This window comes from Macaca fascicularis, chromosome 14 (assembly GCF_037993035.2).
Source record: "Macaca fascicularis isolate 582-1 chromosome 14, T2T-MFA8v1.1".
Lineage (NCBI taxonomy): Eukaryota > Metazoa > Chordata > Mammalia > Primates > Cercopithecidae > Macaca > Macaca fascicularis.
The window spans coordinates 60,039,557-60,066,870 of NC_088388.1; the positions used below are offsets into that span (position 1 = coordinate 60,039,557).

Genomic DNA, 27,314 nt, shown 5'->3' on the forward strand with positions numbered 1-27,314 from the left:
AATTTAATTTTATCCTTGCAACTACCACGTATTGGAAGATTCATTATCCCCATATTTCAGATGAGGAAATTGTGGTTCTTAGAGTCTCTAACATTGCCCGAGCAGAAGCGGCCAGAAAGTGGTAAAACAAGTGTAAAACAAACATTCAAACAAAACCGTCACATTTTCTCTTCCCAACATTCCCATGATCTGAGAGAAGAGGGGAATTATTTATTTATAAGAAATTCTGAGGATAAGAATATTTTGCACAGTTTAAACTGCATGCTCTTAGCAATATATATTTCCTTGAGTGGTTATTCACTCATGAAATAGTTTTCTTCATTTCGCATGTCTACTAACTTTATTTGATGCTTCCATTGTCCTTGTAGCTTTACCTCAGACATCTACATAGCAAGATAGAAATGGGGCCAGTTACTGTATGTAAGGAGTGGGATTATATTCCATCTACATTTCTGCCTGAATGTCTCCTTTTCAGCAGTTGTGGGGAGGAAACCGTGAGTCCTAGAAAAAGACTTTACTTATTCTTCTCTCTCCAAGATTCTTGTGCCCAAAGCCCACATGACCCTAAATATTCTTCAGGAGAGCCTATATTCTAGGTCCTATTGTGCATGAGTGGTGACTGTTCTTGTGACCATTCCATTTGTTTCTTCAAGGAAGCAATGCTAGGCATTGCTCTATGGAAAGTGAGTATTGTTAACAATTGCATTGTCTGAAACCACACTTAGGAAACAAAAAATTTAGACACAGAAAAGCCATGAAGATAAAATCTTGGACATGACACCATGAGCATGAAGAGGGCCACTCCCAGGGATTTGTGGGGTCCAGACCACTGATGCTCCCACTGCATGAGAAAGGTTCACAGGAAAAGCACTCTCTGTTCCCCTCAATTGGCCATGGTTCATGCTCCTTTCATTGGTGGGAATGTTCCTCTAGTACTTCCCTCTAGAGTTATAGTGCTGACAATAGCCTGATTCAGTTTCTTTGTTACTGGTGTATTCAGAGAAGAATTCCCATCACTCAGTTACCTTACGTTTTTCTTTTCCTAGGATTTCTTTTTCTTTTTCTTTCTCTTCCCTCCTTTCTTCCTATCTTTCCTGTCTTATTTTTAAAATAAAATTATATATAAAGTGTACAAAGTGATGTTTTGATACACATAGAGTGTATCACACTGAATACTACAGTTACACTAATTAACACATCCATTGCTTCACATGGTTACCTTTTTTGTGGTGGGAACTCTTAAGATCTATTGTCTTAGCAAATTTTAAGCATATGATAAAATATTATTCCCATCCCCACACTTCACATTAGATCTCTAGAACTTATTCATACTTTTAACAGAAATTTTATACCCTTTGACAGACATCTCTCCATTTCCCTCTCTCCCTGCCCCTTGGAAACCACCAATCTACTCTTTGCTTCTATGAATTTGACTTTTTAAGATTTCACACATAATGTGAGATTATGCAATATTTTTCTTTCTGTGTCTGGCTTATTTTACCTAGATAATGCCATTTTCGTTAATTAGACTTCCCAAGTGCCTTTGAACTCTTTCATCCTCACTCTACTCCCAATGCTGAACACCTTTCACAACATACTCTCCTGGGACATGGACCATAGGGCCCTAGGACCCAGGCGCCTAATAATGGCACTAACTCTTGTGAGCAGTGTGGAGGGAAGGGACTAGTGGAGTCAGGGTCCATAAAATCAGCCTCTGCAGCTCTTGTAGAAAACAGCAAGAAATAGCAGCAGTACAGCCTTCTGAAACTGGTGAGTCTCAAGGTGAGGCCAAGGAAATTATGAGGAAGAGGAAGCTGATGAGTGGAGGGGGAATCCAGAAGCCTGGTATGAAAATGAGATAGAACTCTTTCAATAAGGCCTAGTGTAGTAGATGACAACCTTGCCACAGTACTTAAGTTCTGGCACAAGCGTTACAGACCAATGGCTGTGATTTCCCTCAGAACTGAGGCTAAGTCATTTTATGGCTTGTAGAATCAAAACTTCTGTAGGCTCAAAGACCCCTAACTACATCATAGCTATGAGGCCAAGCCTCTTGCCTAGCTAGGTCATAATATTTTTTTTCTTCCCTAGTCTGAATTCATCTATGAACCTAGGTGACTGCTCCTTCTAGGCAATCATAGCTGGGCTCAAATCTTCCATTACCATTTTGGTTAGTTCAGAATCTGTCTGACTTTTCCAAACTGTTAATGACTCATGGTCAGAGACCATGTTTTGCTCATTGACACCTAGAATGAATAACCACAATGACCACTCCTTTGTGAATAATCAGTCTATGAGTTTGGACTGATTGAGTTGGCATACTGAAGAGCCAAAACAATGCCCCAGATGGCCAACAATTCTTCATTTCTCAGATTAGGAGTTCTCAGTTTCACTGAGGAAAATTCAGAGGGAGGAAAAATCATTCCAGCTATTAAGGAATTACAAAGTAACTATGAAAGCTAAAAGTACATTATTACCTGGAAGAATCTATCAGTGCTACAAGAAGCTCAAAAAGAACATATGTCTTCCTGTATTTGTTTAAAAATCTGGGAGGCATACCTGACTCCAGCCTTTCTCTGTCCCCTTAACCTTTCTTACATTAAATTTTCTTGTAGCACTCCTCACCCCTCAAAATTATCCTTTCTTCTCCATTTACATGGTTATTACTTTTGTTCAGATCTTAATCACTTGTCCTTTGAACTATTTGGGACTCTCCAAAAAGCCTCCCTACCTTCTGTGATTCCCCTTTGACCTATCTGCTATGGTCTCAATGTTTGTATCCTCAGAAAATTCTTGTGTTGAAATCCTAACCTCCCTCCCACCTCCAAGGTGATGGTATTAGAAATTGGAACCTTTGTGAGGTAATTAGGTTATGAGGGCTCATGGTTGAGAATGGTACCTCTATAAAAGAGATGGTAAAGAGCTAACTAGCCCCTTCCACCATGTTGGGACACAATGAGAAGGTGCCACCTCTGAACTAAGAAATGAGCTCTAGCCAGACACTGAATCTGCTGGCACTTTGATCTTATGCTTCTTAGCTTCCAGAACTATGAGGTTTGAATGCTAGTTGTTTATAAGCCACCCAGTTTATGGTATTTTGTTTTAGCAGTTAAAGTGGTCTAAGACACCATCTATTGCATATCACGTTCCTTTTCAAATATTCTGATTCCCTACAGTGTACGTGACAATGCCTACTATCAGACAGACTTCTAAGGATCCTCTCAAGGCTGCCACTGCTTCCCTTTAAACATCTTTTGATACTCTACTCTCCTGCCTCCTTTTCCCCAAAGAACTTGGGATCCAGCAGCCCCTAGTGCCTCATTACTAGTCATTACTTAACATCTATGGAGGCAGGATTTTCTTGTTTTTACCTTTGCCTAAAAGGACAGTCCTTATTCTCACCCAGGAAATGTTACCTCATTTTATTTTTTTGTCCTTTGATGCTCTTAGCTTGTTGCATCTTTAGACCTAACAGAACTTCAGAATATGACAGCCCCTTTTCCTTCCCACAATAGCACCTAAAGTTACATATCATTTATTCTATTTCATTTGTGAGAAAACAATATGGAATTGAAATAGCTTTTAGGTTTACACAATCAGTATAAGAGCCAGAATTGTCATTTGTTTCTGCTTGAGGCTAACTTTCAGACCATATTACCCTGCTTCATTATCTGAAATATTGCCTCCTTATTTTATGATTGTCATTATTAGAGCCACAACTGTACTGCATTATAAATGTTTGCAAGTCAATTTTCTCTATTAATTAGGTAAGTTCTCAAAAGATAATGATTTTTGCTTAATCTATGTGATGTACTGCTGTCTTTAGCATTCTGACCAGGAACTAAGAAAACACTATTTTCTCACTTGTTCAAATAGATCAAGCCATTCAGAGTAACTATACTTGAGATTATTGGAAAGGAGAAGGCTTTACAGATAAGGTGAATTAGTTCAATCTTATTTCTCAAATTCACACTGAGTCATTTTCCTAATCAGATATTGAAATGCAGGGCAGATCTGATACATAATTTTGCCTACTCCAGTTTTAACTCCTGAATTCTTGGTTTGTTTCAAAGCCCTACAATGGGTAGATTTTTAAAAATATATATTGTATAATTTATGTTTAGAAAATCTGGAATATTCAAGGTGAAAGTTCTTGGATTAAATGAATACTTCCATTATCTTCTCTGGCAGCTAGAGTCTTCTAATATCTTCTCATGGATACCTCAATCCTCTTAGAGAAGACCTATCAAATGGGACAGGGGTGAAAGATCAGTCATTGTAGCTATGCTGATTACATGCTTCCTAGGCTCCCTCTCGTTTTTCTTTTTTCTCTTTTTTTGAGACGGAGCCTCGCTCTGTCTCTGGGCTGGAGTACAGTGGGCTCACTGCAACCTCCACCCACCAGGTCTGGTTCAAGCAATTCTGCCTCAGCCTCTCAACTAGCTAGGATTACAGGCATGCACCACCACACCCAGCTAATTTCTGTATTTTTAGTAGAGACAGGGTTTCACGGTGTTGGCCAGGCTGGTCTTGAACTCCTGACCTCATGATCTGCCTGCCTTGGCCTTCCAAAGCTAGGCTCCCTCTCTTATCCTGCCATGACTCCCTGGCTACTTTCGATCTCTTTGGCTGTGACAGTCATTGCTGTTACTCTTCTTAGTACCTGGACTCTTTCTCTTTGCTTAGTAGTCAGGGAAAGCAAATGATACCCCACAAAAGAAACAGCTATAATCAAAGTAGATGAGTTTACAGAATGTAAATTACATATGCTAAGGATAATTGGATCCTGGTCACAAGGAAGAACAGGTAATTTTACTTACCAGGTAAGTGGATTCCTGTATAAATTTACTTGCCTAAAACTCACTCCCTGACTTCTATTCCATCTTTGGTGAACTTCAGCTCATTTGATGAGAGCAGGTCCTCATGTAATGTCATTTCACACAACGTTGTGTCATTATAACATTGATAAGAAAAAAAATGGGTTTCCGGCAGGGGCCGCTGTCTGTGTGGTGTTTGCATATTCTCTCCATGTCAGACTGGACTTTTTCCAGGGACCCAAATAGTTTCCTTCTACATCCCAGTGATGTACAGCTGAAGTCTAAATTGTCCCAGTGTGACTGAATGGTTGTGTGTGTGAGTGCTCCCTGTAATGCAATGGCGTTCTGGTTCCCTGAGCTTTTGGGAACCAACCCAAAGCTGCCAGGATAAGCTTGGACCACCTGTAACCCTGAACTGGAATAAGTGGGTTGGGAAATGTATGAATGAATGAATGAAAATCATTGTAAAGTAAAAATTAGTAAAGTGTACTGAAATCATATAAATGCATGACAATAGATGATACTTGTGATTGCTGGTTTTTAAACTGTGTGGTGGTAGAAGATTCTTCTTACAATTTTCCTTTATCTCTATTTTGTTACCTGTAACATTAAGATAACAATATTAATTACTCCTTAGTATTTTTTAAAAGGATGAAATGAGATAAAGAATATAAAACATTGTGGCTGATTAAGAATTAAGAATATAAAACATATGATTAATTAAGATTAAGAATATAAAACATATGATACATACTTGGTTAAATATAAGGGAAGATGAAGACAGTGATTTTAAAAACTTTATTGGGACAGATACAGGGCCTCAGTGGAAACCCACACTCTACTATGTTTAGAACACATACTTTTTATGTTTCTGTACTTCTCTCCTACATTTTAAGGTACCCTGGGTCTCCAGATTGATCAGGAAACTTTACATGGCATCACCCAGCAATGACTCCGCTGCTCCAGTCTCTGAATTCCTCCTCATCTGCTTCCCCGACTTCCAGAGTTGGCAGCACTGGCTGTCCCTGCCCCTCAGCCTTCTCTTCCTCCTGGCCATGGGGGCTAACACCACCCTCCTGATCACCATCCAGCTGGAGTCCTCTCTGCACCAGCCCCTGTACTACCTGCTCAGCCTCTTCTCCCTGCTGGACATAGTGCTCTGCCTCACTGTCATCCCCAAGGTCCTGGCCATCTTCTGGTTTGACCTCAGGTCAATCAGCTTTCCAGCCTGCTTCCTCCAGATGTTCATCATAAACAGTTTTTTGACCATGGAGTCCTGCACATTCATGGTCATGGCCTATGACCATTATGTGGCCATCTGCCATCCACTGAGATACCCATCTATCATCACTGACCAGTTTGTGGCTAGGGCTGTGGTCTTTGTTATAGCCCGGAATGCCTTTGTTTCTCTTCCTGTTCCCATGCTTTCTGCCAGGCTCAGATACTCTGTGGGAAACATAATCAAGAACTGCATCTGCACTAACCTGTCTGTGTCCAAACTCTCTTGTGATGACATCACTTTCAATCAGCTCTACCAGTTTGTGGCAGGCTGGACTCTGTTGGGCTCTGACCTTATCCTTATTATTATCTCCTATTCTTTTATATTGAAAGTTGTGCTGAGGATCAAGGCCGAGGGTGCTGTGGCCAAGGCCTTGAGCACGTGTGGTTCCCACTTCATCCTCATCTTCTTCTTCAGCACAGTCCTGCTGGTTCTGGTCATCACTAACCTGGCCAGGAAGACAATTCCTCCGGATGTCCCCATCCTGCTCAATATCCTGCACCACCTCATCCCCCCAGCTCTGAAACCCCATTGTTTATGGTATGAGAACCAAGGAGATCAAGCAGGGAATCCAGAACCTGCTGAAGAGGTTATAAGAGTAAAAAGGATTAGATCCACCTTTAGAGTTGTTAATTAAAATTGGGAAATGAGGAATTATTTTTATGTTGGAAAGGAAATTTCACTTTTAAATCCTGGCCTGAGTTCTGATTCTTCTGTTCTCAATATCTCAGGCAACAATGAACACATTTATTTGTGAATCTTTGTTTTCTGTTACTTGAAAGGAAACCTCCCTTTTCTGGATTCTATGGTTACTTCGGAATTTTTCCTGAACTAATCCGCAATGAAGAATCTTGCCAAGACTTTGACAAATGGAGCTGTATTAGAATGGAAGTGTTTGACCACTAAAGAAACAAACTTTATAAAATGCCCTTAAAAAGATCAGCCTGTCTTCTGAACTGCAAATGACACGGATTCCTTTCCTGTCTCTGATTCAGCCTGGCAGACGGCTGCCTGGCTTGGGTGCCATGAAGGCATGGCTTGGGTTAAGTACAGATGTTGACTCTGGAACAACTTGGGGTTGAGTGCCTTGCCCTGAACACCCCGACTCTCTTCCATGGCGCCTGAGACAGATGTGCTATTCCCTGGCTCCTAAAATTCTCCCATACCTCTCTGAGGGCAGCATTTCCATTCTTTCTCTCTACTTAGATTTTCTCTCTTCAGTTTTTGGTTTGTAAATGAGGTTGACAAAGTTTTAGGATTTTTAGGTTGGGGGCGGGGGAGTTGTATTGTTTGAAGTGCTTTATGTTCTTGTATTCATCATCTTCATCTTCATGTCGTTATAATCATAGTTCCTATCTCACCTTGAACTGCCCATCATAGGCGCGAATGAGCCATCCTGTTCATTCCCTCTGTTGCTGTTTGCTGCAGCCTCCCTCCTGAGCTGTGGCTGGCAAAGCTGCCAACAGTTTCCCAGACCTGAAAGTTCTAGGGTTTGTTTTTCACAGAATAGTGTATTCTACTATTTTGGCATTTCCTTCTTAATGATGCCACACAGTTCAGTATATTCAAGGAATATTAAACAGTTTTAATCTGTCTGTTTTGGGGATGTAAGTTAAGATTTCAAGTTCGTCATTTGTCCAAGCATTGTTTGACAACTGTCCCAACTGGACTATCCTACTTTCATTTGTACTGAAGCTTATCTTTGCTGAATGACTTGTATTAAAATTAATATCTCTACAGTGTTTAAAAAATTTTATGTTACAGCACTTCTTTTATTACAGGCCTCCTATACAATAGCCCTAACATACTTTTGACTTATCTTAAACTTTGTTTTCTCTGCCACTGTAGCCCAAATGAACTGCTCATTATTTCTTGAAAACTACTTATTCCCATTTTGCTCTCTCTCTTTTCAATCATTTGATGCTTCTCAGATAAGCCTTCTTTTACCATTATCACCATTTGCCAAACCCCGTCTTTCCTACCAGGTTTAATTCAAATGCCACCTCCCACAGTAGGTCTTCCTTTCCTGATCCTCCTGACTGGAATCATTATTCTTGCATCTTGTGTGGCTGTATTTCTTTCTCTGATACTGTCATAAGCTTCTTTTAGGTTGAGAGTATTTTATTCATCTTTAAAATTCGGCATGGCTACTTTTACTGTCCCTTATACAGATAAATTTAAAATAAAAATATATTGAACAAAATGTGTAGAACATTTTATAAATGATCTCTTATCTCTCATTTTCTTTGATAACTAATTGGAAACAGCAATAAAATCTTATACTATTATGTGTCCTTATAGTACCCAACACAGAGCCTTATTTTGAGCCAGCACAAAATGAACCTCTATACAGTGAAGACCATTAGGATTGAGACAGTCTGGACAATGGAAATTGTATTCTCAGATAAAATAATTTGGCTAAATTTGTGTACTCAGATTTCATGAACTTTGGCTAAACTCATAGATTCTGGCTTTATTACCTTGAAAATGGTGTTAATTTATTTTTTATTGTTTTTTCGAAGAGCGAATTAACTAATAAAAGTTTTTGTATAATGAGTATATACACATTAAATTATATGCGTTGAATTATTTATTATTATTATTTCCCCAAGCATGCTGCTTCCCCTGCTGCGCTCTGAATAATAGGCTGGCCATTATTGCATACCTTATTTACCTTGGTGTATAAGGTATCCATGGAATTTGAGTCCTCCTCTGTCTCTCTAGTTGTTTTTGTCACTAGTTTATTTTCTTGAGAAGTTCTATTGCTTACATGAGGGTTATCATGTAGGAACTCCAAGCAATTGGGTGCCCCATAGGACTTTTAGTTTAACATAGCCGATTTATATCCATTTCAGTCTGGGTGCACCACGAGGCTCTCCACAAGCTTTCCTTCTGAAACACGTAGGGACGGCCATTGAAGATACGTGGCTATACCACTCCAGTGATCACATTCTTTAAGGTTACCAGGCTTCCAATGCCACTTGTCCCTCCAAATTGTAGCAACAATCCCATCTGGTATGTTTGAGAGAGACGACACAATAATTATAAACTAGGAAACTTTTCACCATGTCCAAGCAGCTGTCTTGGTAAATTATCTTCGTGATTCATGACCACACAGTGTGCAGAGGCTTCACTGCTTTGCAATCCCTGCTCAAAGCAGTGTGAAGAATCCTCATTCTCAGTTTACCTATAAAATATCAAATGAAATAAACAGAGTCCACAAATTCTGTATTACAAATTTTCTCCAGAGTGTCCTATTGGGTTCTTATTTTAGTACAACTTTTCTTCTTGGGGTAGAACAACTTCTGCAACTTCTCTCAAAATCAGGTATCACTTGGCACTTCATCTGAGAAAAGTTGTTTGGTTATTACTCGCTGCTTCTGAAGCATTTTTAATAGAAAAGAGTGATAGTCTCTTTCCTTGGTGTTATCACTTTCGTCTGCCACTCTCCTTTCTATCATAATTTCCCCTTTCTTTGCTTTATTATCCTTCCTAATTCAGACTCTTCCCAAATGAGGGCCTCTGGTTCAGGCACACAGACAATACACAAATCAGACCGCAGCAGGAATCTCCCTGGGATCTTTTCTTTTCTCTAGGAAGAGGAGTAGGGTTGGAAGGTAATAGGTAGTGTGTAACGAAACCATCTCTATCCTCAGGCATTATTTATGGTCAGTCCTAGCTTGGCCAGAGGAGGTGAGGCTGATACCCAACCCAAGGTTTCCTTTGGAGGACAGAGAGAGAAGTTCAAAGTGACATAGGTAAAATCTCACCCAGTTATGCACCATTGTCTGCAACACAATTGTCTTCCCACCATCTCATTCTTGGAGCCCAGCCTTGTGAGGTGAGAAAGAGAAAGGATTATGTCTCGGCATCCTCTCCAGCTTCCTCACTCCTACTGCTGGTACCAAGAGGCTTTCCAAGGCATTTTTCCTTCACTGTCACACATATTTGGACAAATCTTATACCTGTCCAATGAGTGAGTTGGATTTTCATGCTCTTATTAATAACAAATATTCCACTTGCCCATTCCAATTTTGAAGCCACTGTGATGTAGGTATTAGGGAAATGATATGTCTGCAATATGTTATGCTTTATAGCCCATTCTTATATACTGGCTATAATAAAATGGCCCCCGTTTATGGATACTATGTAATTCTCATTTAAACATAATTTTTCTAAGAGTATACCTAAAGTCTGAAATGAAGTTCTCTCTCTCCTAAGTCTAGAAATATTTGTTTTTCAAATATATATGGTTTTTATTTATAATGCCTCAAGTCTCCTGGATGTTCCCTCAACTTTCTTTCTGTTCACCACTATCCCAATATTGGATTTTATCTTCTGGGTTTTCTGCCCATGCCTCCCTGAAGAATAGGCCTATGCTCTGGGATCAGATGCCTAAAATAGCCTTAGCCCTGGTGGGCTGTGGGGAGAGAAGTGGCAGAGTGGAGCTCTGGACAGGAAAATAGCTTCTGGAACCTCAGAGTGGGGAGGTCTGATGGTGCATTAAACAGTCACAAGTAGTACTTACAGTACAGCATCCTTGAGCTGCTAGGTCTGCTTTGGAACCAGGAAAATTATAAGGATGAGAGTCTTGTAGGGACCCAGGTGTTCCATATAAGCATGAAGAAGTAATTCTTCTGGTAGAAATGCAGCAGATCTGGGGCTGAAGATTCAGATTCTGCCAATATCGCCAATATCCCAAAATCTGCTGTATCCCTGCTTTTCCATGGGGAAAAGTTTTTGTTAATGTGAACTGTACACTACCCATTTAAACAAAACTGAGATTTCCAGAATGAAGGTTCTTGAATTACATCTATACCTTCATTATTGTCTATGACAGCTGTAGACTAGGAGACTCAGTGAGTTTATGTTATCAACTATAATTCACCCCTCCTAGAGAAGATTGCCATGGAAGCACCAGAAAAGATAGGGCCATTAATCCCAACTGCCTTGATTTCTCCCTGCTGGGCTTCCCATCTCAGTGCCCTTGCTCTCAGTGTTCTTTCCTGCTTCTCTGTCTGGGACAGAAAACCTTTTCCATTGCTCAAGCCACAATACTCCTCAGAAAACTTCAGACTGGGCATGGGGTCAATTTTAATCTTTTGTTCGTTGCCCCAGCAAAAAGAATATAATATCTAACAGGAAACAAAGCCAATGCCTCTAGAGAAATAGACTTATTTCTTTGGAATCTGGCCACAAGTAAGTCTGTATAGTCTGACTAACAGAATAAATAGGCTTTTATTTGGATGTATATCTGAAGCTGTAGTTGTTTCTAATTCCAATTCTACCTTTCGTCATCCTTTGTTAACAACATCTAGTTGTAGTTTCCAAATAAATCTTATATGAAAGAATGGTGCTCCTATTACCACATTTGGAAGTATCTAGAAATTTTGGAGTTCTTTACTGAATAGCCACATTGGTTCTTAAAAAAAAAATAAAAATAAAAACTTCACTGGTTTAAGGTAGAGGTAGGGGAAGAGTAATGTCTACTTTAAGACAAAGAAGCTGGGTTATAGGTTGCTGAAAAGTCCTAATCCCTGGTAGAGATTCTGTGAGGAGCTAAGCTAAGCTAACTGTGGATTTGTTGATCACCCCTGTTCTAAATGAGGTCTTCCCATTGTGAAATCAGAAAGACCAGTCTAATATATATATACACACACATATATATATATATGTGTGTGTGTGTGTGTGTATATGTATATAGAATATATATATATATTCTTTCTCCCATTCATCTATTGATAGCATTAGGTTGATTCCATATGTTGCTATTGGAAACAGTGCTGCAGTAAACATGGGAGTATAGTTATCTCTTTGACATACTGATTTAATTTTCTGCTATAAAGGGAAACAAAATCCTGTCATGTGGTATGGTATGGATGAGTCTGGAGGACATTATATTAAGTGAAATATTAAGACAAAAAAAAAAAAAACAAATACCACATGATCTCACTCAAATGAAGAATATGAAAAAGTTTTCTATAAAGTCTTAAACAGTAGAATGGTGGTTACCAGAGTCTGGATAGTTAAGTGGGAGGGAGGGATTGAGAGATGTTTGTCAAAAGATAAATAATTACAGTTAGATTAGAGGAGGCTGTTCGAGAAATCTATTGCACAGCATGGTGACTATAGTTAATGATGACATATTGTATTCTTGAAAAATGAAAAGATAGTGAACATTTAGTGGTGTTCTCCCTACACAAATGATAGCTATGTGAGGTAGTGCATATGCTAATTAGCTAGATTTAACTATTCCACACTGTATATATACTTTAAAACATGTTGTACACAATAAACACTTGAAATTTAATCTGTCAATTAAAAACATAATAAAAGAAATCCCCCAAAACTTTGATGGGTAGTATTGCAAAAGAAAATGAAAACTGGAATTTTGACCTGACCCAGAGATTGAACAAATTAAAAAAATTCCTGCATCCAATCCAACTCAAGAGACATGGTGCCATGTGACCAACACCAAGATTAAACTTGTATCCTAAGGAAAATAAAAGGAGAGTTTAGTTTCCCATAACTCTAGACCTCTGCTGTTCAATACAGTAGTTAAGAGCCATATGTGGCTATTGAGGCCTTGAGAAGTGGCCAGTTCAAATTGCAACATACTATAATTGTAAAGTGCACAATTGATTTTGAAGGCTTAGTACAAAAAGAATGAATAATACAAAATAGCTCTTTCATACTTTAAAATATTGACTACATGTTAAAGTGGTTGTCAGCAAAGCCTGAGTCCTGTTCTCTCACTCTCCTACCTGCATAGCAGGAGTTTCACCTCTCACTCCACCTTCTCCACCAACTACCGGTCCCTGGGGTGAGTCCAACTGCCCAGCTACAGCACCCGGCAGATCAGCAGTGCAGCCAGCATCTATGCAGGTGCTGGGGGCGGGGGTGGGGGGGCTCGGGTTCCCTGATCTCTACGTTCTGGTTCATCAGCTTCTAGGTGGCTTGAAGTCTGGGGGCCTGGCCACAGGGATGGCCAGGGGTCTGGCAGGAATGGGAGGCATCCAAGATGAGAAGGAGACCATGCAAGGCCTGAATGACTGCCGGGCCTCCTAGGTGGACAGAGTGAGGAGCCTGGAGACTGAGAATTGGAAGCTGGAGAGCAAAATCCAGGAGCATCTGGAGAGGAAGGGACCCTGGGTCAGAGACTGGGGGTGTTACTTCAAGACCTTTGAGTACCTAAGGGCTCAGATCTTCGCAAATACTGTGGACTATGCCCGCATCATTCTGCAGATCAAAAATGCCCATCTTGCGGCTGCTGACTTTAGAATCAAGTATGAGACAGAGCTGGTCATGTGCCAGTCTGCGGAGAGTGACTTCCATGGGCTCCACAAGGTCGTTGATAACACCAATGTCACTCAGCTGCAGTTGGAGACAGAGATCGAGGCTGTCAAGGAGGAGCTGCTCTTCATGAAGAACCATGAAGAGGAAGTAAAAGGCCTACAAGCCCAGATTGCCAGATCTGGGTTGACCATGGAGATAGATGCCCCCAAATCTCAGGACCGCGCCAAGATCATGGCAGACATTAGGTGCAATACGACGAGCTGGCTGGGAAGAACTGAGAGAAGCTGGACAAGTACTGGTTTCGCAGGTTGAGGGGAGCACCACAGTGGTCACACGCAGTCCGCTAAGGTCGGAGCTGCTGAGATGATGCTCATGGAACTGAGACATACAGTCCAGTCTTTGGAGATAGACCTGGACTGGATGAGAAATCTGAAAGCCAGCTTAGAGAACAGCCTGAGGGAGTTGGAGGCCCGGTACGCCCTGCAGATGGAGCAGCTCAACGGGATCCTGCTGCACCTGGAGTCAGAGCTGGCACAGACCTGAGCAGAGAGGCAGCGCTAGGCCCAGGAGTAGTAAGCCCTGCTGAACATCAAGGTCAAGCTGGAGGCTGAGATGGCCACCTACCGCCACCTGCTGGAAGACAATGAAGACTTCAATCTTGGTTGTTGCCTTGGACAGCCCCAACTCCATGCAAACCATTCAAAAGACTACCACCCGCCAGATAGTGGACGGCAAAGTGGTGTCTGAGACCAATGACACCAAAGTTCTGAGACATTAAGCCAGCAGAGGCAGAGTACCATTTAGGGAGCAGGAGGCCAATAAAAAGTTCAGAGTTTTAAAAAAATATTGGTTACATGTTAAAGTGATACTATTTCAGATATGCTAAGTAAAATAACATATTAAATTCAATTTTACATGTTTTCTTTCACTTTTTAAAGATGGCTACTAAAAATTTAAAATGACATGTGGTTTGCATTATATTAATATTTCTCTTATAGTCATTATAGGGCTGCTATAGAGTATAGGGCAAGTTATAACATATTAGGCAAAATGGAAGGGCCAGTTTGTGTCTTCCAACTTATAAATGTACCTTCATATATTTACACTTAATTCTCACCTTTGGGAAACAGGTTTTTACTTTCTCAGAAAACAGAGGAAAGCTGAGTCTAGGAAGGTCCAACACTCTTTAGGACAACTACCATTGTTGATGAAAAAAATGGGTGAGGGTGGACTTCCTCAGAGTGTAAAAAAGCGTATCATCTTTCCAGAGATGGCTGCATTTGCTTTTTAACAGGTCTCCCACCGTCTACTCTTGACCTCTTCTCATCCATTCTCATAGGATGATATTTTGTTAATGAGATTTTGATCATGTGTCAATCCTCTGCTTAAAATTCTTTATGGTGTTCCATGGCCTTTTAACACGGCCTAAAAGACCCAGCATGCTCCGGTTCCTGCTTAAACTCTAGGCTCAGTTCCTGAGTACTAAAATTGCAAATTTTAATAATCCTTTCAGGTCTTCAAAAATACCAGGGTGCCTTTCCTCCTGCTTCACAGGTTTGTATCCTCAGCCTATCCCCACACCTCCCTTCACTTTTAACCAATTCTTATGGGCACTAACTTGAATAGGGTGGGCTTTTCTGAACTCCCCAGACTGGGGAGGTCCTATGTACTTAATATATGTCATCCCATGACTAGTGAAAACCATTTTATCATATAGATATTTATAAACATCTAATAGACTATCTGGAATTGGTAGATACCTAATCTACCAATCTGCCATCTACTTATTTATTCCCAAGGAGAATGTGGCTACTAGGTGGAGTGGGAAGCATCGCTCCACGTAGTGGAGAAGCTCTGTTACTTCAGTGGGAAGCTGTTACTGGTTAACAGAGATGGGACCAAGGAAAAGATCTGCTTGGTGATGGGAAAATAAGATCGAGAAGGCCTCAGCCCATCTCATTGGGAACTTCCTGGGATGGACTGTTGGAGAAGCCCTATTTGTCCCACAGGCACCATGGCAATGGGGTTGAGGCCCCTGGGTTTGTCACAATCCTACAGAAGAGAGGCAAAATTCTCAACTCACCTGAGGCAGGCAGCATTTGTCTTTTTTCAGAAGCAGACTCTGAAGCAGAGATTTGCATGCAGGAAGTTTATCGAGAAACATACAGGAGAACAATGATTGTCAGGGAGTGAGAGGAGCAAAATGGGGCAGAAGAAGAAATTAAACTATGATTTAGTTGTCTCAAATGACTCAGTCAACCCAATGGGACCTCTCAAGCTAGGATGACTCTTCAGTGTTGTTTAAGATTAAAGAAAGAGAGTCAAGATTTTGTATTCTTATATCAGCCGTCACTGGGTGTGAACTGAGCTGGAGAAGGAAAAGTAACCTTTGGCGAAGGGTCTCTCTTTGGCCAAAGGGGAGTGACTTAGTTATGAACTTCCAGTAGCTGACACCCCCAGCATCTGAAAGAATGAGCACTTTGAACAACAGCATCCTCTAAATAATTTACTGGGATCCAAGATTGTTCTGTGAGAATGAGAAGTCTGAGCTCACAGAGCAATGTGAAATTTCCCAGCTCACTGCATGAGGTTTCCTAGCACACTGTCAGGATGTACAGGCTTACGGGTAATGACCAACACTGCACAGACATGATCCATGTGGTTACGTGCAGGAGCCACTCCCTACTTGGCCTCTCTGCCCAAACACCCATCCCTGTGAGCTGTATGTATCCTTAGCTCTGTGCCTTTCCAGCCAATCTGGGGACTAACTTGGGCTTTGTCCAGGTTGTCTATGAGTCCTCTGGGACCTGCCAATTGGTAATAACATCCTGCTTGCCCAGTGGTGCTCACAGTCACCATCACAGCCCTGGGAAAATATCAAGAATAAACTTTCTTTTCAGATGAAGATGACAGAAACAGTGACAAGTTGGTTCACAGGAATTCAGCAGTGGAAAATGAGGTCAGTTTCTGGGTCTATAGTTGGGGGAAGACTATTGCCAGCTGAATTCTGCCCTTCTCAGAGCCCTTGTGACAGGGGTTATTTCTCGGCTTGTCTAGTGTGGCTCTCCCAATACCTCTGGTCTGACACGTCTTAGTAGTCTTAAGCTTATTTCCCTCTGACTTAGAATAGTTGTTCTCTCCCAGCCTGACTCCTCAAATAAACTTTCTCCTCTTGGCTTCTACCATTTAGATGCTAGTGGATATGGAGGCTTTTCTGTGAAATGTGACCTGTCCCTCTCTCTTTAATCTCCTTCTTAACAGTGGTCTGGACTCTATGAGAGTGGGGGAAAGGGAGAGAAAAGAATATAGATGGAAAAGGATTAGGGGAGGGTTGAGAGTTAATCTGTGAGCCTACAGACACCTACCAATGTCTTTAAGCCTTCATGGTCAGCCTGAGGCATTCACAGGGCCATTTGGAATGGTCCTAGGTGGCATCCTCACCATATGTATTGTGCATGTAGATACAGCTGATTTGCTACCTCTACCCAAGTCTTGCCCCAGCCAGTACTCACGTTTCATAACTTTGGAAAATTTTAGCTGCACAGACCTCAAGGGATGCATTTGATGTCCCTTTGACATTCAGAGACCGCTGTACAGCCATTCTGAATAGAAAATCCTCTTCATCATTGTTACCCACAAACTAGGGCAGGAGGTCGTCATGGTGATTGAACTGGAGACTTAGGGAGTTCCTGGGGCTGAGCAGGGAGGGCTGTAGTGGGACCTTCTTGAATTTTCCAGAAAACTCTTCATGAAAATTCCCAGACCTTCCAGAGTCTGAAAATTTTCTCCCTTTCCTAGTTCTTTCTGTGTTGTGGAGTCTCCCTCCAGGCTGATCCAAGACTTTAAAGGGCACATCATCAAAGAGAGCCCAGAGACCAGGAGGACACTGCCCTGTGCCAGGCTTACTTTATTATCCATGTTGTGAGTGGAGCTCTGCCTCCTAGTGTTTGATTTCTGTATCTTCCTCTTTTATTAGGTCATTATCATGGACCCACTCTTTCTGTGCCCTCCCTCCCCTACAGTTTCTGTAAGTTCTTGCCTCGTTTTTCTCCCACTATCATAGAGTTCAGGACACTGTTAAGAAGGAGATTGAGGAGAGAGGGCCTGATCATATCCCATAGATGGAGATTCTCTTCCTGCTAGAAGCAGTGCAGAGTGATTACTAGGGACCAAAGGAACCCTCTTATTACTGAACACATCCAGGATTTCACCACCTTCTCTTATGGCAGAGATTCAGCAGATCTCTTTCTGCCATGAAGCACCCAGAGCATCACTTAAGGTGAGGAATATTGAGGCTCAATCAGTGACCCCCTCAAAAGACACGCCACTGTTTGCTACATGATTCCTATGCTTACATTTAGCCTCTGCCTTATCACCTTCCTGTATTTCTCAGTCTTTTAAGACACTAATACACTTATTTATTTTTTAATCTAATCATATGAGTGTTTACTTATTCAGCCAACATTACTGATTACCGACTAGATTCAGGGTGCTTCTGGAGCTCACCCCGGGGTTGCTGAAATAAGTAATGCAGAGTCCCTGCTCTTTAAAGACTGACATGATGCCTGGCTTAGAGTGTGAGGTCTTAATGCAGGGACAAAGTGGTAAAGGCATTATGATAGGAAAGAAAAGGAGATATGTCATACTACCTTACAGAATCTGAGCACAACTTCACAAAAGAAAGTTTGCTTGGATTGAATTAGATGAATAAGTACCAATTGAACAACATCTACTCTTTGGTAATTGTCCTCTGCTTTGTGGTTGAAGAACTAAATACAGCTTTGCCTTTAGGTTCCTGGGAATAAAGTCCTTTCCGCTTTTCCTCTAAGAATCATAGAGGGACCTCCTGTTTAATAATAATTAATTACAATTTATTTTAAAAAAATTCAAGAGCTTTAAGAGTACAAGTGGTTTTGGTTACATGGATGAATTGTATAGTGATGAAGTCTGGGCTTTTAGTGTACCCATCACCTGAATAGTGTACATTGTGCTCAATAGGTGATTTTTTTTATGCCTTATCCACCTCCCATCCCCCCCTACTCTGAGTCAGAAATCAAGTTAAAATAAGTAAAAAAAATTAACATTTACTAAGCAGTTGTAGACTTTTACGCTAGGCTTACGAGTCATACAACACAAAGTAGAAGCAGGTTATACTCAGTTCCATGTGTCTCTGCTTCTCTGCTTCACCCTCTGTAGTTTGGTTTTAGCCTCACTGCTCTGCTCACACTACTACTATTCATGTCTTGAGTGCCTTCCAGAAATGCACAACTGTTCTCTGACTTCTTAGCTAAAAAATGAGAAATGGGCTGAAGTGTGCAACAGAAGGAGGTAGGCAAAAAAGACAATGGACTTTCTACGTGGAATGTTAAGCACTGAAAGGTGAATTTTTGTAAGATAATGAGATTCCCCTGGATGTCTCAATAAAAATGTCGTTGTTATTTCAAGTTGACTCTAGAAGAAAAACAGAAAAGCCTGGGAGATATATGCCCACGTGGCATTTCAGACTTTATAGCTATCATATTCAGAGTTTTGGGGCAATATGATTGTCATCATTAATTTGTACAAAAATCACTCTGAGTAATCTATAGATGCATTATCCACAAGAACTAAGTCATTCTTGACTTTTTAATCTTTACACGCACATGTGCACCACCATCCCAATAGAGAAAAATACAGTTATTTCAGACGACTACTGTCCTTTAAGGACAAACATACAGACACACACGTATCCAGTTTCAAGTTTTTTTCTTTTAGTATTTCAAGGGTGAATCCCATGGACAAGGTTAAACACAACATCTTGCTACTTCATGTTAACATGGGGTTGTCAAAGACACTGAATTGTTATCATGATGAGAGGTAAACATATCAAAAGTTTGAAAAAGAGAAGGAGAGTCATGGAGACAAAGAAGAAAAGAAAGAAGCCTGTGATCTAATTCTCAGTCATCTTCTATTGCTATCATTAAAATAATTATAACTATAATTTGTAGACTAATTTACATATCAAGACTTTACATACATTACTTAATTAATATTTACAATAAACCTGTAAGATTGATGTTATTTATAACATAAGGAAATCAAGACTGAGAGAGTTTTAGTATCCTGCCAAGGTTTTATTCCTAGAATATGAAATGGACAAAATTTAAACTAAGTCTGTTTTCCTCCAGTGCCTTTATTTATCTCACTACATTGTGAAATGTTCACCATGCTGTCTTATAATAATAAAGTATAATAAGATATGTTTCTTTAAGAAAACAAACCGTTAAGACAATGATAGAATTTCTAGAGATATGTCAGAAAGTTATGGATAATAAAGGAAGATTACAAAGTGCTCTGAACATAATCAGTATTCATCTGACACAGGCAATGAGTCCTTTTAAGGGGCGACAGTGCACTTTGAATTTTGAAGGACCAATTCAGATAAAGGAATTTGAAGACAGATTCCACAAAAGGCATAAGTAAGCCTAGTGTATACATATAACTCCAAGAATGCAGGGATGATTAGTAAAATATATATGTAGAAATATATTAACTGTAAGACAAAAGTAATGCACAAAAGATAACTTTTGATAACCTTTTATGCCAGTCTCAAAGTATGATTTTATTCCATGCATTAAATTCACCAAAGGATTTTAATCTTAGGAGTAATATGTGAGATCTGCATTTTAGAAAAAATCCATGACTTCAGAGTTGAGAGTGAATTGGGAAGGTATTTATGGCAAAGGCAGAGAGATGTTATGAAATAGTCCAGGTGAGAGAAGTTGGGTGTGAACTAAGGCAGTGATATTGAGGGTTGAGAAGAAGGAGTGGATATAAGAGGGGTTAAAATAAAGTCAATGCGAATTGGTGAATGAATGAAAGGGGATGAGGATTATGAGCAAAGACAGGTTTCAAGTTTTTGGCTAGGGTTGTGTAGGTAGCTAGGGATGTAATTCAAAATTATTGCCAAAAAGTAAGTAAAACAAATTTGGGAAAAATAGGTGAATTAATCCAATGTTGAATACATTGAGGATGTGGTGTACAGATATTCATAAAGCAAATGGAAAAATGAATTTATATTTCAGAAGGATATTTGGGTAAAGAAACATAAATTTGGAAGAAATAAAAGTATATAAACAGTTAAAACCATGGGAATAAATGAAGTCAATTAAGAGATAATTACAGAATAGGGAAGAAAGGAGAGGATGGATCCCTGGAATCAATGACATAATAACATAGAGAAAATGGTGGGACTGAGGCTACGGGGGGAATAACTCTAGAGTGCCATGTCATGGAAACAGAGGAAGACTATTTCAAAAACAACAGATTGATTTACAGTGGTCGTTAATGCCAAGAGGCTAATAAAAATAACTCTTTGAAGTTGACAGTTCCAAAATATAAGCAACTGATTAGTAGAGTTTAAGTATCTCTCCAAAAGCAACTTATGTTTACTCTTATCTCTAAACAAAACTAAGCTTGTATTAATTCAGACATGTGGATATCTCACCTGTAAAACAATCATCTCCACCAAAGGAGATTTTCTTCCCTGTAGCTAACTTTATTCCCTTCGGTTGCAGGTAAAGTCACTTTATTCTTCTCATGATGGTGGCTGCCCAATTTGGACAATGTGATAATGTAGCAGGAATGCAGAAATCATGACTTTGGTTTCTTTTTTCTCTTTCCTCTCCAAGCCGTTGAAAATACTCCTTATCAATTCAAGCTGGAGGCTACCCCAGCCTTCTTTTTTCCTGGTAGGGATTCCGGGTTTAGAGGAAAGCCAGCACTGGATCACACTGCCCCTGGGCATCTTTTACCTCCTTGCTCTAGTGGGCAATGTTACCATTCTCTTCATCATCTTGATGGACCCATCCTTACAGCAACCTATGTACCTCTTCCTGTCTATGCTAGCTGCCATTGACCTGGTTCTGGCCTCCTCCACTGCACCCAAAGCCCTTGCAGTGCTCCTAGTTCATGCCCATGAGATTGTGTACACTGTCTGCCTGATCCAGATGTTCTTCATCCATGCATTCTCCTCCATGGAGTCAGGGGTACTTGTGGCCATGGCTCTGGATCACTATGTAGCCATTTGTCACCCCTTGCACCATTCCACGATCCTGCATCCAGGAGTCATAGGGTGCATCGGAATGGCGGTGCTGGTGCGGGGATTACTAGTCCTCATCCCCTTCCCCATTCTGTTGCAAAAACTTATCTTCTGCCAAACCACCGTCATAGGCCATGCTTATTGTGAACATATGGCTATTGTAAAACTTGCCTGCTCAGAAACCACAGTCAACCGAGCTTATGGGCTGACTGTGGCCTTGCTTGTGATTGGGCTGGATGTCCTGGCCATTGGTGTTTCCTATGCCCACATCCTCCAGGCAGTGCTGAAGGTACCAGGGAGTGAGGCCCGCCTTAAGGCCTTTAGCACATGTGGATCTCATGTTTGTGTCATCCTGGTCTTCTATGTCCCTGGAATTTTCTCCTTCCTCACTCACCACTTTGGTCACCATGTACCCCATCATGTCCATGTTCTTCTGGCCACACCTCATGCCACCTGCACTCAGTCCTCTTGTCTATGGGGTGAAGACTCAGCAGATCCACCAGTGAGTGCTCAGGGTGTTTACACAAAAGGATTGATCTGAACATATTCTCATTGTGTCCTTCAGAGGCTCCTTCTGAGGACATAGCCGGGAGCCTACGACTTGTGTAGATTACATGAATACAGACCATTTGCAGTGAGTAGTCCTTCTAGTCTTACTAGTGCCATGCTAAAGAACACCTACAGATACTTGGCTTATTGGGATGTACCTGGACACCTGGATTTGTGAATATTTTTGCTGTGTTTTCTTTTGTTCTCAATTTCAACATTTCTCTACTCCTTGTGTCAGTAGGACTTGGGGATAGGAGAAATAGATGATAGCTCTGAATGTGTCATCTTTCTCACCTTTGCCCAGTGGTAGGCTGTGGTACACTGTCTGGAATTGTGCAGTTCCACCCTTTGGTTGTTTTTAGGTTTAGAGTTTCTTCAAAACCTCTAAGTTAGTGCTGGGACTCCCAGATCATTGGCTCCTGTTTACCAATAGGGTCTCTTCAAAGCAGCTGAGAAGGTCACAATGTAAGAAAATAGCATTTATTGCAATATGGATATTACTTATTTATTTAAAATAAACATAAGTGGAGAAGTTATGGTAATAGGTTCTAGGAATAATAAAATACAATTTCCATTTTCAAGGAAGAAATCTGTCTAGTAAATTTATTTTAAAAGATGTCTCTTTGTATTTTGTATTTTTAACTTATTTATATCAGTGCTTTGGATAAAGAAGGAATGAGACCAAGTACTGCATATATGTTTGTTTTATAAATATTCATTTAAAATCCCAAAAATAACCATATAATTATTAGCATCTAATAATTATAAAATGTGCTGGATTCCAGTGTAGGTAAACATAGCTATAATAAATAAAGCAATAAGTACAGTAGCAGTTATGGACACTTAAAAATTAGTTTCGCTTTTGGAAATAGGGCATGTGGAGTAGTGTCAATTAGATCTTCCATTTCTGTTAATAGGAACTGGGTGAAAAGTTAAAAGACGACTGCTACAATTGATATATTGCAACCTGTTTGTTGATGTTTCCCTAAGATCTAGCTTAATTATTTCTGTTCCTAGAAGGTGACACATTTTGTTTAGTCATGGAAGAAGTCAAGTCATTGCTACCTTGAGGTAAGATGCTCAGGTGATAAGATTTATTTTGGGATTTCATATTGGTAGGAGGGATAGAGTTAATAGTTGGTTTTTCTAGTTTCTCTTTTCATAGTAAATTTTACTCATAACTAATACTCTGTCTTAGAGGCTTAGTATTAGGCCTTTAACTTGGCCGTTGCAAGTAGATGAATTAGGGAGGACTGGTATGAGCTGTTTTTATTGCAGGAGGAATTACGCATTCTAATCAGCTTGATTCCCAGTGTAGGGCTGAAACTCTGGTAAATTGTCCTAGAGAAACTCAGGCTATGATGTGTGACATCTATTGTACAAACTCTCTTAACCCTAGAGAGTCTAAGCTTCATTTTGGTAGGCTATAATAGGAAGTCATTTGCTTATCTTTCCATTTAGACCACTTGCTGATGCTTGCGGAGTGGATATGATAATAGGATCTCAGGCAGCTTTCTTGGATCACAAGACAGAAATGTGAACTGAAGATGGAAGGATAACAATACAGAAGAGCTTTGTTCCTGACACTGTCTGGGCCACCAACCATGACTTGAACCTGAAACGGAAATAAACCTGTATCTGGGTTAACCTACCATATGGGAATCTTTGTTGCAACAGACCAACCTACAGCCTAAAAAGTATACATTTTTCATCTCAGATCTTCCAAGTGGGATATGTATTCTTTTGCCTGAAGTATATCTTTTAGAATTCCTCTTGTAAAGGTTTGCAGGTTTTTTTTTGTTTTAAAATGTCTTTAATGCAGGGTTCTCTGGTACGTCATAATTAGGAAATATAAGGGGAACCAGAGGACAAAGAAGAGACTCTTAATTACCTTCTGTTAATTCTAAATCTTTGCAACTCTTCCTACTACCTTATTTCACCTGGACATGAGGCAATTTAATTTGAAAATTAAACTCCAAGCACAATTATCCAGCCATCTGAAAGACATCACAAAATCTCATAAATGGAACGTTTGTGGAATATAAAATGCAAAAAGAATGAGTGACTGTTTTCCAGGTTTCTCTCTAAAAAGCAGGTCATAGTCTCTTATACAGGTTAGGCTATGGTATTTAAATACAAAAAAAGAGAGCATTTACTACCATCCTTACATATCCATGAGGCAGGTCCTGAAACAGATTAGAACATGTTTTCTACTTTTGAAACACAATAACCCCATCCATTGCATCCATTGCTCCCAACAATCTCTGCCTAACTGTATTAGTGACCCTTCTTCCCATATGGAAAAGCAAAGCAAAGGAGAGGAGAAACCGGAGAGAAGAGAGATGTATTTACTCCCGTATGTCCCCCGTGTGGTGAGAGGAAGAAGAGCCTTCCTCTGTGGAAGTATAAAGTGCAGGGAATGAATTTTGTTCTAACAGGCGGTATGAGGGAGGCTTCTTATCTTTTGAGTGAGGGAACTTTAGGCTTATTGCTAATGTCACATGGGGGCAAAAAGTCATGGGGAGCAGGGACAGGAAATTTTTTTTTTTTTTTTGGTGTGTGTGCAGGGTCATAGTCTCTTATCAATACAGAATTAAATTGGAAAACATTAACAATAAGATAGCATGAAAATAGTTAAATAATTGGAAACTAAACTAAATACATCTCAATAACCCATGGATCAAGTAGGAAATCACAGAGGAAGTTAGAAAATATTTCAAACTGATGGAAAAGTACGTATGGCAAAAGTTATGAGATGCAACCAAAGAGAAAACAGAGAAAAATTTATACTTTAAATGCCTATATTAGAAAAGAGTAAAGTTGTAAAATCAACTACCTAAGTTGACAACTTAAGAATTTAGAAAAGGAACAATAAATTAATTCCAAGGTAAACAAGAGTAAGGTATTCATAGTGATGAGGGCAGAATAGAGAAGGGCCAAAATGGCCGACTAGACAGCCAGAAAGAGCTTCTCCCACCAAGAGACAAAACCATCAAGAATACTCACAACACTGTGAGCAGATCTTTGGAATGGAGAAATTGAGAGCAGACTGAGGGAGGACACAGACGCTGGGCTGAAAGAGGAGGAAGCTGGAAATCCTGCACCAGGTCTCATTTCTGGCCTTGAGTGGCTCCTGGGGAAGGGGTGAATTGAATAGGCATGATGTGGACCACTCTCCATGTACCTCTGGAATCCTAGCTGCAAGGGACCCCACAACTCCCATGAGTATTTGAACTATCAGGGAGAACTGTTTGGAGACATGGAAGGAACAGGACTCCAGTCCATGTGGAGACCAGAGGGTTTGGCATGGGACTGGCTGCAGTAGAGCACAGTCAGAGACACCCATCCCCCAAGACTTGCCATGCTCCTCTAGGTGGCTTCGACCTTGTTGACTGTTGGACCTGTACAGAACAGGGATATCTTGCCTGTGGGACCAGGCAAGTCTGGTCTGAGTGCTGTGCTGTCTGCCAGCCTCTTTCAGGGTCCCAGCATGGCTGCATGTGCTTGCATCACAGCCTCAGTTGCCAAACCAAGGAGCTTCCCAGTGGCAACTGCCATAGCTCCTTCACTAGCAGACTCCACCTAATTGTCAGAGAGCTTTGGCAGAAGCCCCCCCACCCCTGCTGGCATGCACTCACCTGCCCCCTGCCCCCACTGCTTTGCTAGAGTCATAAAGACATTGACACCCTACCATCACCAATGCACACACATATACACAAACCTCAATGTCACCCTACCCCTGCCAATGCACACGTATGCATGGACCCCACCATGCTATTAAACTACCACTGTCATTACATTGTCACTGCCACCATGCCACCACTCTGCCACTGCCAGCACATGTGCTGCCCTGACACTGCCTTAGCAAACATGCAAGTGAGAACTCTCCTGCCTCTTCCCTGATGAAGCACTTTTGGCAGCACCCTCCATTGGACTGTGAACACTTTGGGTCCTCTAGTGCAGTAGGTGCTTAACTTAGAGGGGCCAGAGAACAAAGCCATGGGCCTTGTTGCAGCCCCTCTGGGTTACAGCACACAACCCAGGAGTGCTGAGTTGAGCTGTGGCCCCCTGAAAATATCTATACATGAAGACAGTTGATTGAATCCAGTTTGCACCACAGTGAAGCCCTTAGGGGCACCAAAGAATATAAAAGCAAAAAGCCTCATCCTAAGGACAAATTCAAATATTAAAGGAACATCGCCAACACAGATGAGGAAAAACCAGCATAAGAACTCTGTCAACTCAAAAAGACAGAGTATCTTCTTACCTCCAAATGACCACCTGGTTCCCAGCAATGGTTCTCAACCAGGCTGAGATGGCTGAAATCTCAGACATAGAATTCAGAATCTGGATGGCAACAAAAATGATAGAGATTCAGGAGGAAGTTGAAACCCACTCCAAGGAATCTAAGGAATCCAGTAAAATGATAGAAGAGCTGAAAGACAAATAGCCATTTTAAGAACTAACCAAACTGTTTTGATAGAGCTGAAAAACTCACTACAGGAATTCTGTAATACAATTAGAAATACTATTGAGATAATCATGTGGTTCTTGTCTTTGGTTCTGTTTATATGCTGGATTATGTTTATTGATTTGCGAATGTTGAACCAGCCTTGCATCCCAGGGATGAAGCCCACTTGATCATGGTGGATAAGCTTTTTGATGTGCTGCTGAATCCGGTTTGCTAGTATTTTATTGAGGATTTTTGCATCGATGTTCATCAGGGATATTGGTCTAAAATTCTCTTTTTTTGTTGTGTCCTTGCCAGGCTTTGGTATCAGGATGATGTTGGCCTCATAAAATGAGTTAGGGAGGATTCCCTCTTTTTCTATTGATTGGAATAGTTTCAGAAGGAATGGTACCAACTCCTCCTTGTACCTCTGGTAGAATTCAGCTGTGAATCCATCTGGTCCTGGACTTTTTTTGGTTGGTAGGCTATTAATTATTGCCTCAATTTCAGAGCCTGCTATTGGTCTATTCAGGGATTCAACTTCTTCCTGGTTTAGTCTTGGAAGAGTGTAAGTGTCCAGGAAATTATCCATTATTTCTAGATTTTGTAGTTTATTTGCATAGAGGTGTTTCTGGCTAGGGCAATCAGGCAAGAGAAAGAAATCAAGGGTACTCAGTTAGGAAAAGAAGAAGTCAAATTGTCCCTCTTTGCAGATGACATGATTGTATATTTAGAAAACCCCATTGTCTCAGCCCAAAATCTCCTTAAGCTGATAAGCAACTTCAGCAAAGTCTCAGGATACAAAATTAATGTGCAAAAATCACAAGCATTCTTATACACCAG

General features: G+C 40.6%; 2 protein-coding genes across 2 annotated transcripts; both read left to right on the forward strand.

Annotated features, from left to right (window-relative positions):
• The first annotated feature begins 5,591 nt into the window (after positions 1-5,591).
• Positions 5,592-6,692, forward strand: OR56A4 (olfactory receptor family 56 subfamily A member 4). The gene is given in 2 exon segments (XM_015435317.2): positions 5,592-6,619; positions 6,621-6,692. Coding segments are annotated over 2 exon segments (942 nt in total). The 5' UTR covers positions 5,592-5,749.
• A 14,334-nt stretch (positions 6,693-21,026) lies between these two features.
• OR52L1 (olfactory receptor family 52 subfamily L member 1) lies at positions 21,027-22,008 on the forward strand. The gene is given in 2 exon segments (XM_015435318.1): positions 21,027-21,913; positions 21,915-22,008. Coding segments are annotated over 2 exon segments (981 nt in total).
• Positions 22,009-27,314: the final 5,306 nt, after the last annotated feature.